The sequence below is a fragment of the Cloeon dipterum genome, chromosome 1 (assembly GCF_949628265.1).
Source record: "Cloeon dipterum chromosome 1, ieCloDipt1.1, whole genome shotgun sequence".
Classification (NCBI taxonomy): domain Eukaryota; kingdom Metazoa; phylum Arthropoda; class Insecta; order Ephemeroptera; family Baetidae; genus Cloeon; species Cloeon dipterum.
The window spans coordinates 36,469,920-36,481,441 of record NC_088786.1 but is presented as its reverse complement, the minus strand read 5'-3'; the positions used below and the strand labels follow the sequence as shown (position 1 = coordinate 36,481,441).

Sequence of the window (11,522 nt, the reverse complement as noted above, 5' to 3'; positions counted from 1 at the left end):
ATAGACATGAAAAGTGAAAAAAAAATTTTACAACTAAAAGTCATACAACTGCGCTTGACTGGTAGGAAATGGTGGGGAACTGCCAAAAAGTCTTAAAGACCATCTTTGACGAAGATTCTGAGCACACCAATCGATTCTTGAGGGTCGAATTAGGTAGAATAGATATTTTTTCCTGCCAAAATGTCCACCGCGAAGGGCGAACTTTTTTCCCGCCAAAACAATATGCGAGAACTTCGCATGCGTCAGAGCTGGTTTGAGCACTTGTAGAGAGAGACCGCCTGTACAAATGACTTCTTTGTAAGATCCAGCCAGCTATGACGCATGCGCAGTTCTCACATTCATATTGTTTGGGCGGGAAAAAAGTTCACACGTCGCTCTGGGCTTTTTGGTCGGAAAAAATGTCCACATTACCTGATTCGACCCTCAAGAATCAACTGGTGTGCTCAGAATCTTCGTCAAAGACGGTCTTTTTACAACATTGAATCCTCCGGGCGGGGTTAAATTGATCCATTTATTTTTCATTTCAATTCATTATGTTCATTTACTCTAAATTTCATTAAAGATAGTGTAGGGCTAAATAAAGAAAAGTTGGTTATTTTCATCGATCCGTTACCTGCGTCATCACTTTCATCGCCGAGTAAAAAAATGCTAATGCTTTTATGGCGTCGACAAAAATCCAGTACATGCTGTAGCTGTGGTCCCGAGTCCACATGACCTGTCCGGCATTGATCTTCGTGTAGGCCGTGGTCACCATGTGGAAGAAGCTGGCTTGAAAGAAAATGTTGACGTAGACGAGGTTGAGCACGACAAAGGCACCGTACAGGCTGGTCATCTCTTCGGAAAGGAAGAAGAGCTTCGCGTGGAAGATGCGCAGCTTGGACAGCTTCTCCTCCGACTTGCTGGAGCTGTTGCACCAAAACTGGATCTCGCGGTTGGTGGCCTTGATCAGCGCGGCCAGGATCATGCACAGGACGCAGTAGTGGATGCCGGTGCACATCATTGTAGTTTTCCCGCACAACCGGATCGTCACGTAGGCCCAGTTGCGCACGTTGCTCACGCTCCAACCCTTTTTGAAGTTGAACTCGGGCATCTTCAGGTACGCGTACGTGATCGTGGGTATTACCTAACGATTAAAATCGTTGAAATAATCATGAAGTAAATGTCAGCGGGGGCCAGATTCATGCGACGCGCAGATATGGCGTCCAGTGGAGTTTGGCGCGAAAAAACGGTCACGTGAAAATGTGCGAAAAGAATATTGTGACACAATTTGCATTACTTGTACTAATTGTGTCTTTTGGATCGTAAAAACAAACTCTTGACACTCGTACGGCAATCCAAAGAGAGCTTTTTGCTTACCACATTCAGACGCCATCTTGGATCTGCGCAGTGCGAACCAATTTTATCGCAAATCTGGACCCCGCTGGTAAATGCAGCATATTATTGAAGACCTGCAAGGCAACGACGAAGATATAGACCTCGGCGATGAGGCACTTGGCGCGGACGGACCTGCGGAGGAAGTTGTCTGCAGCGTGCATTTCATTAAGACAGCGCAGCAGCTTCTTCTTGCCAACATGCACGTAGTAGACATTGAGCACGATGACTGTGTTGCCCACGAGGTACGAGACGGTGGTCAGCACGTGCACGCCAGACATGGCACCGCGGGTGCGTCGGTAGAGCACGTCCCGCAGGTGCCACAGCTCGACCAACGCGATCACCACGCTCAAAACCTTGCAGTACAGCGAACGTCGCCGGCTGCATACAAACCTTCAGCACGCAGTCAGGAAAAATTTTTATAGAGAGTAATTATACACTTCAATGCAAATTCTCAGACCTGCAGCCGTCGAAGTTGACAGGCAGGATGCCCAACGGTGCCGAAATCCAAGAGAAGGGCCCGATGGCCAGGGCGACAGTGTTTCTTCTCGTGTCCATTGCTAACTGACATTAAATAGTGTGGCATGTTTTGCTGAAGTTTGGGAGGGTTAAAGTATAATTAGTCTTTACACTTGTAATAATTCATAAAGTTTTAGTTTGGTCTGGTCAGCACGGTCTGGTGGAGAGACACCTTGTTCTGTTCCAGGTTGGCAATGTACGCTTGAAACAAAATTGCCACGTTGACAGCGCACGAAGCGGCCGACTGTGAATAGCGTATTTAATTGGATTGTGGAGCTTTCGAAAAGTTTCAAAAGTTTAAGCAATTACCGCAAACAGAACGTCCCAGCCGATGACGAAGAAGCCACTCGCTGTCAAGTCAACGCTCAAAGTGGAAATTTCCAAGGAAAAGCAGTGAACCTGTTAACACTGCGGCATTAAATAAAAAAAGATTATGTGTATCTTTATAACAGCCATACTGATTCGCGCAGTTTGCTCGCCGGAAGGCTGTTCACAAAGGTGCAGAGTATCTTCTTGATCTTTCGATACTACCAAGTCGTGAAAAGTTTAGTTTATTTTCCATGGAAGAAAATTTAAGAATTAAAGAGGCCGTCTTTGATGAAGTTTCTAAGCACACCAATCGATTCTTGAGGGTCGAATTAGGCAAAGTGGATATTTTTCCCCACCAAAAAGTACAGCGTGACGTGCGAACCTTTTTTCCCGCCAAAATATTATGAACGTATATGTGAGAACTGCGCATGCGTCACAGCTGGTTTGAACACTTGCAGAGCGAATGACTTCTTTGACAGGTCTAGCCAGCTCTGACGCATGCGCAGTTCTCGCATTCATATTGTTTTGGCGGGAAAAAAATTTCGCACGTTACGCACGACTTTTTGGAGAGAAAAACATCCACTTTACCTTATTCGACCCTCAAGAATCGATTGGTGTGCTCAGAAACTGCGTCAAAGATGGTCTTTAAATATGTGTATTAAAATAAAGATTCAACGCTCTTGAGCTACATCTGGTTTTGATTGCGATTTTAAAATTCAGTGAGCAATTTTTAGTAAAATGAAAGGCAAGATTTTTATTTTACTACTTACCTCAGCTGCGAAGAGTCCAACGGCGATAAAATAACTTGCAGCTTTGCCAGCATCGACGAAGAGCCAGTGGTAGTACTCGAGTTTGCCCTCGTCGAACACCGCGTCGTAAACGAGCGATTTGTACGAGTTGCGAACGGTGTCGAACAGCTCAAGTTGAAGGTAGGATCCGTGGTAGGTGAGTGACATCAGGACGAAGATGCCGAAGATGCGGTTAAGTTGAGCGCACACGTCGTGCACCTTTCCGTAGCAGTGGCGAAGGGCGACCAGTCGACGGCTAAATTGGCGCTGCACGTGGTGCTTGTCGCCTCTGACCCCGATTGCTGTTGCCCACGCAGACACCTCCTCGTTGAGAGCGCGCACGACACCCTTCAGGACGAGGACCAGCACGCAGAAGACGGTGCCAATGGCCGTCACGCTGCCCACGCAGCCCACGCGGCTCAGCAGCTCACAAAGCTTCACCGCCGTCAGCACGGCCGGCGGAGACAAGGATGCGCGGAACTCGTAAATTGTCAGGTACACGATGGTCATGACCTGAAAATTTTGTTCGTCAGATCAGGTCTGCATCTGGAGTTTTTATTTAGACCGGGATAAATTATTTTTCGTCAAACAGGAGTCCACAGAAGTATTTTCGAACTCAATAACAATTTCGGAAAAAATCATTGTTTACTTAAATTATGTCAGAGCACTAAAAAATGATTATTTGTGTCACTAAATACACAAAATACTACAGATTTTTCATAAATATATGGATTAATTAATTCTTGTCGCCTTCCGAAATTGCTTTTCCGATTTTGAAGGGAAATTCACTCTCATTCCTCTTTTAAACCAAAATTCATTAAATAAACCTACCTGAACGATGATAGTGAATATTCGAATGTGCTTCAAACTTTGGTTTCCATCAACAAAGTCGACCACTCGCAAAACGTCGGCGATATTCTCGAGAACCTCGACGAGCAACGTGCTGCACTTGTAAGCAAAGTGAACGCTGAGAACTGCGATGGCATACATGATGCCATTGACGAAGAGGTCGAGGATTTTTTCGCCCACGTTTTCCTGGCGGCTGGCGAGCCAAAGCATGTTGAGGTAGTACGACGTGCCGACCAGCGAGGAGAAGAGCCGCACGCCCACGCTGTAGGCGAACAAAGCGCGGTCGACGACGAATCGGCCGTCTCGGTGCGAAATTGGCAGCACGCCCAGAGGCCGCGAGACCCAGAACAAAGGTGAGATTAATTTCGCCAGATCAACTTTTGTCATTTGTCTACTAATGGGCTCTTCTCGCTCTAATGAAGAGCTGCCTGACTGCGTGTAAAACCGCTCGTCGAGAGGGATGAAACGACAACTATTCCGCACAGCTGCTCGTCAAGTGGTGTTCTGAACGGGCGAATCAGCTAATGGACGAAGAGCCGAGTCAATGCGAGCGATAATCTATAATATTCAAATGCGCAATGGAAAGAAATATTAAAATTGTCTCTTTGAAAGGCTCATATCATTAAAATGGACATGCGTGCAATAATTTGAAATGCAAAAGCTCAAATCATGCACTTTATTGGATTAGTTTATATTATACGTTAGACGTTTTCTTTAGCCGGCAGTGAGCGAAAGGTCAAGACGCCACAATTTCTAACATCAAATAATAAATCGACACCGCAAAACTGCATCCAAACCATAAACAAACGCAACCAATCCGCAAAACCGCAACCAAGCCGCATCCTAACCACAAAACCGCATAAAAACCGCAAAACCACATCCTAACCGCCAAACCGGATTCAAACCGAAAAAACCGCATCTTAACCGCAAAACCGCATCAAAACCGCATCAGAACCGCATCTTAACCACAATAACCGCATCTTAACCACAATACCGCATCAAAACCGCATCAGAACCGCATCTTAACCGCAAAAACCGCATCTTAACCGCAAAAACCACATCAAACCCGCATCAAACCCGCATCAGAACCGCATCTTAACCGCAAAACCGCATCAAACCCGCATCAGAACCGCATCTTAACCGCAAAAACCGCATCAAAACCGCATCAGAACCGCATCTTAACCGCAAAACCGCATCAAACCCGCATCAGAACCGAATCTTAACCGCAAAAACCGCATCAAACCCGCACCAGAACCGCATCAGAACCACATCTTAACCGCAAAAACCGCATCAAACCCGCATCAAACCCGCATCAGAACCGCATCAGAATCGCATCTTAACCGCAAAAACTGCATCAAACCTGCATCAGAACCGCATCTTAACCGCAAAAACCGCATCAAACCCGCATCAGAACCGCATCCTAACCGCAAAACCGCATCAAAACCACATCTTAACCGCAAAAACCGCATCAAACCCGCATCAAACCCGCATCCTAACCGCAAAACCGCATCAAAACCACATCTTAACCGCATAAACCGCATCAAACCCGCATCAAACCCGCATCAGAACCGCATCCTAACCGCAAAACCGCATCAAAACCACATCTTAACCGCATAAACCGCATCAAACCCGCATCAAACCCGCATCAGAACCGCATCCTAACCACAAAACCGCATCAAAACCACATCTTAACCGCATAAACCGCATCAAACCCGCATCAAACCCGCATCAGAACCGCATCCTAACCGCAAAACCGCATCAAAACCACATCTTAACCGCAAAAACCACATCAAACCCGCATCAGAACCGCATCCTACCCGCAAAACCGCATCATAACCACATCTTAACCGCATAAACCGCATCAAACCCGCATCAAACCCGCATCAGAACCGCATCCTAACCGCAAAACCGCATCAAACCCGCATCTTAACCGCAAAAACCGCATCAAACCCGCATCAGAACCGCATCCTAACCGCAAAACCGCATCAAACCACATCTTAACCGCAAAAACCGCATCAAACCCGCATCAGAACCGCATCCTAACCGCAAAACCGCATCAAAACCACATCTTAACCGCAAAAACCGCATCAAACCCGCATCAAACCCGCATCAAACCCGCATCAGAACCGCATCCTAACCGCAAAACCGCATCAAAACCACATCTTAACCGCATAAACCGCATCAAACCCGCATCTTAACCGCAAAAACCGCATCAAACCCGCATCAGAACCGCATCCTAACCGCAAAACCGCATCAAAACCACATCTTAACCGCAAAAACCGCATCAAACCCGCATCAAACCCGCATCAGAACCGCATCAGAATCGCATCTTAACCGCAAAAACTGCATCAAACCTGCATCAGAACCGCATCTTAACCGCAAAAACCGCATCAAACCCGCATCAGAACCGCATCCTAACCGCAAAACCGCATCAAAACCACATCTTAACCGCAAAAACCGCATCAAACCCGCATCAAACCCGCATCCTAACCGCAAAACCGCATCAAAACCACATCTTAACCGCATAAACCGCATCAAACCCGCATCAAACCCGCATCAGAACCGCATCCTAACCGCAAAACCGCATCAAAACCACATCTTAACCGCATAAACCGCATCAAACCCGCATCAAACCCGCATCAGAACCGCATCAAAACCACATCTTAACCGCATAAACCGCATCAAACCCGCATCAAACCCGCATCAGAACCGCATCCTAACCGCAAAACCGCATCAAAACCACATCTTAACCGCAAAAACCGCATCAAACCCGCATCAGAACCGCATCCTACCCGCAAAACCGCATCATAACCACATCTTAACCGCATAAACCGCATCAAACCCGCATCAAACCCGCATCAGAACCGCATCCTAACCGCAAAACCGCATCAAACCCGCATCTTAACCGCAAAAACCGCATCAAACCCGCATCAGAACCGCATCCTAACCGCAAAACCGCATCAAACCACATCTTAACCGCAAAAACCGCATCAAACCCGCATCAGAACCGCATCCTAACCGCAAAACCGCATCAAAACCACATCTTAACCGCAAAAACCGCATCAAACCCGCATCAAACCCGCATCAAACCCGCATCAGAACCGCATCCTAACCGCAAAACCGCATCAAAACCACATCTTAACCGCATAAACCGCATCAAACCCGCATCTTAACCGCAAAAACCGCATCAAACCCGCATCAGAACCGCATCCTAACCGCAAAACCGCATCAAAACCACATCTTAACCGCAAAAACCGCATCAAACCCGCACCAGAATCGCATCTTAACCGCAAAAACCGCATCAAACCCGCATCTTAACCGCAAAAACCGCATCTTAACTGCAAAACCATATCCTAACCGCAAAACCGCATCAGAACCGCAACCAAACCGGATCAAAACCGTAACCAAATCGCGTCCTAACCCCAAAACCGCATCTTAACCGCAAAGCCGCATCTTAACCGCAAAACCGCATCAAAACCGTAACCAAATCGCATCCTAACCACACAACCGCATCATAACCGCAAAACCCCATGAAAACTGCAACCAAACCTTAAATAAATAAAATCGTCACACTAATTCCACTGTAACATTTTTTTTATTTTTTCGACTCATAAAGGCACAGCAATGCAAAACATGTATGATATATCTGGTAATCAAAATGTTCTTTTGAAATTCTTTGTAGAGTGTCACTTTTTAATATTTTATAGTTATAGTTTTTTAGTGTCTCATCCTTCTTTCTACTGAAGTTTCATTCGGTGCCCGTGACGATGCCTGCGTCTGGGTGGTTGTTGACGTACGACTGAATGAGGATGAGCGTGTTGACTGTGCACGCGGAGGCAGACTGCGGAAAAATGCGGCGGGCAATAAGCGACATACATATATAAATCTCTAATTGACGGATATTACAAACCGAAAATAGAATCTCCCAATCAATGGAGAAGAAGCCATTGGCGGAGAAGGCGAGTTTCATTGCCGCCACCGCTCTCGAGAAGCAATCAATCTTGAAAGAGAATTGGTGGTTTATTGGAAACGACGGCTGGAGCGCACACACACCGCACTCTCGCACTCTCTCTCCAACTTACCGACTCGAGCGCAGCCCCGCGAGGCAGCCTGGCCAGATACTTGCTCGAAATCGTGCCGGTCTTTTTCGTCTGTAAAATTAATGCGTCTCTAAAGATTTGCAAAATTTACTTTTGAGCACGCTAAGGATGCGAAATTCCCCTCGGGAATTGATTGCGCCGGCAAGTGGGTAACGAGAAGAACACGCAAAAATAATTTTTATTGAAATTTAATGAACAGATAGAATATTTATTGAAGCAAAATACTCAAGTTCCAGGTGTAATTAACCATTTCATCTTTGCTTGTATTTTTTTCTTACCGTTTTCATGAAATAGAGCTTAGGGCAGAAGCCAGAACTTTATTAGAGCAATAAAAATTAATGATGTGTGTTCGCTTTGCGGAAATGTTCGGCTTATCAAATTTACTATAGCATCTGTAATAATTCTGAAACACGCCATATCACGAAAAATCTTTTCTCATTAAATTTGTGGTGATTTTCCCCAGACAGTTAGAACATTATTGCTATTTCTCCTTTTAAATTTACTTAAATTAATCATTCTAATTAAATGACATATTACTTTTCCGAACTCCTACAAATTAACGCCAAAGGGAGAGGGTTAATCAGAGCGATTCGTTTTAATTATTTGGTAAAGAATATTTTTCTGTGTTTCAATGGATTGTCTTTGAAATATTTAGCGAATTAAATCTTCTTTTGAAACAATTGCCATAAAACGCACCTCAGAGATGACCAACGAGCAGCAAACAAAGTGCGACATGATCTTCATGACGTTGACCAAAGCCCAAATGAGAGATCTGGTGTGCTCGACGGTCCACTCGCTGTTAGATTTAATGTTGAAATCGATCAGCAAGCTGACGATGTCAAACACCTCCACGTGAATGTAAATGTTGTACTGCGTCAGGGCGAGCAGGATGAAAATGCCGAAAAGATTGTTCATGTCGGAGCAGACGTCGAAGATCTTGGCGTACACGTATCTGTATCGCAACATTCGCACGTGGAGCGTTTTTTCCGCCGACTGCAGGTTACTCGCCGAGCACGACGACAGCGTCTGCTCTAACTCGGAGTTCATTGACTTGATCAGAGATCGCAGAACGAGGCACAAGGCGCAGAAATGGGTGCTGATGCATGTGATGCTGGTCAAACTGAGGATGCGCGTCGTCGCCTTGAACAGCTCCACGTAATCCAGACCTATTTAAAATTCCTTTCAACTCAGACTGCATGTTCAAAATAGTTTTTTTAGTCTAGTCACTCTTATTTTCTTTAAGGACCGTGTTTGACGAAGTTTCTGAGCACAAAAATCGATTCTTCAGGGTTGAATTAGGTAAATTGGATGTTTTTTCCGATCAAAACGTCCAGCGGGACGTGCGAACTCATTTTCCCGCCAAAACAATATGAATGCGAAAACTGCGCATGCGTTAGTGCTGGCTGGATCTGACAAAGAAGTCATTCGTACAGGCAAGTGCTCAAACCAGCTCTGACGCATGCGCACTTCTCGAATTGTTTTGGCGGGAAAAAAGTTCGGACATCGCGCTGGACTTTTTGGTCGGAAAAAATGTCCACTATACCTAATTCGACCCTCAAGAATCGATTGGTGTGCTCAGAATCTTCGTCAAAGACGGTCTTTAAGTAGTTTAAAGGAATAATTAATATTAACTATTCACTTTAATTGCGAAAAGGAACAAAACCTGTTTGGAGGATCGATATAAACATGTAGTTGAAGAAGACAAATATCTGCAGGACAATCACGATAGTCTTCACCATCAGGGCCGACTCCATGTAAGACAAATTTCTCGTGCTTCTCATCAAGACGTTCAACTCGTTGAACATGTGGCTCAGCTTCTTGGCGCATACTACCGAGTAGTAAATGTTCAAGAGTCCGAAAATGTTGACAATGCTGCTGGACACAAACGTCAGGATTTCGTTCCCTTCGATCGGTTTGGAGAACAGTTTCAGAGTATTTTTCAGCGTTCTGCCGTAGCCGCCGATCACGAAGCACGCGACGCCGCACGCGGTGTACAGCAGGCTGAGTTTGCTGACCAGGAAGCGTCCGTCGCGGAAGGTGAGCGGCAGGACGCCGAGCGGCTTCGAGAACCAGAACAGCGGCTGCACCACCTTGAGCAAGGACATAGTTGGCGCGAGTGCAATTGTGGCGCTAAAACGAGCGGAACGCGCCAATTATCAGCAATTTTCCCATTCCATTAGCTAGATTGCTGCGGCTTTATTGATTCGCCAAAGTGGAGTCTGCACACAGAATAGAACGTGCAGCGCGTCAGCATACAATTTCGCCAACAAAAGTACAGAAATTATATTTTTCGTTTTTTACTGTCGAATTTACAACACTTGCTGTTGGGATCAGCGGGGGCCAGTTTCATGCAACGCGCAGATATGGCATCCGGTGGAGAATGGCGCGAAAAGAACCGAATTTTCGTCAATATTGTGACATAATTTCCATTAGTTGTACTAATTGTGTCTTTTGGATCGTAAAAACAAACTCTTGACAATCGTCCGGCAATCCAAAGAGAGCGTTTTGCTTCCCACATTCAGACGCCATCTTGGATCTGCGCAGTGCGAACCAATTTTATCGCACAGCTGGCCCCCGCTGCTTTTCTCTGTGATTTTTACTTCTAGAAATAAATCTTCGAGGTTGATGATTATTCCCGTAATTGCGTCTAATGATTACAAGAATTCGCAGCAATTAGAGAAGAAGACTACTGCTGGGGGTGTTTTATTGACTGTGTCCAATTATTTATCGGATTGGATTCGCGATTGAGTCTGGGATAAAAATCCAATTTGTCGACGAGAAAGTCGGTCTTGCGAAATATCGCATCTGCGCGGCTGCACTGTGGGAATTAGTCGCTGCTTTTTCTGACCTCGCAAGCTTGTAAATCCAATTGGAGCACTTACTTAGAACTATCACGCTTTTAGCTCTTCGATTTAAGTATCGGAAAATGGCAAAGTCGTCTATAATGACAAATCTCGTCATATAGTTGTTGAAAAATGAATGGCATGATGGCTGGACGATGCAACCGGCACGACAGACGTGCTCTGCGCGGTGCATAGCTTGCAATCACTCGGGGCACTCGGGCGTCCACTCGTCCAGCGAGTGGAAAATGAACTGTTAACTAAGTGGTCATCAGTTTCTATGGCATGTCCTCGTGGCTGGGAAATGGGGGTTGATAAATCAATATTGCACTAATCAATTTATTGCCAATTGCCATTCAGAGAGTTATTTAAAAAATTAAACTTAATGTCCACCGGGGATTCGCGCTGTTATTTCTTTTCTAACAGCTGATTAGCCCGGTAAGTGGCGAATCGACCGTTAGATGGCACACCAGGTTAATGGAAATGTAACAAAATACGCGGGAATGAAATTATTAGGTCGGCACGCCTCTTTTTCGACGCTTCTGATTGGCCGCTGGACTGTCTTCCGATTGGCCTCCATTATTTCGACGCCATATTGACTTCTGACCGGCGGGAACCAACACAGATCGCAACCTGGCCCCCGTTGTAAATGACAATGTGTTTTTTCTTCCAGATGAACATATGTAATCGTTGGAGAACAATAATTTTCAGCTCCATTTTATTCGAATTATAATGCTCAAAATTCC

At 45.6% G+C, this 11,522-nt stretch overlaps 1 protein-coding gene across 1 annotated transcript; it reads right to left on the bottom strand.

Moving 5' to 3' along the window:
* Positions 1-7,584: 7,584 nt before the first annotated feature.
* LOC135933981 (uncharacterized) lies at positions 7,585-10,098 on the bottom strand. Its single transcript, XM_065475469.1, has 4 exons — positions 9,600-10,098; positions 8,633-9,102; positions 7,919-7,987; positions 7,585-7,677 (listed from the first exon to the last, which is right to left on the bottom strand). The coding sequence occupies exons 1-4, from the start codon at positions 10,039-10,041 to the stop codon at positions 7,585-7,587; spliced, it is 1,074 nt and encodes a 357-aa protein (XP_065331541.1). The 5' UTR covers positions 10,042-10,098.
* Positions 10,099-11,522: the final 1,424 nt, after the last annotated feature.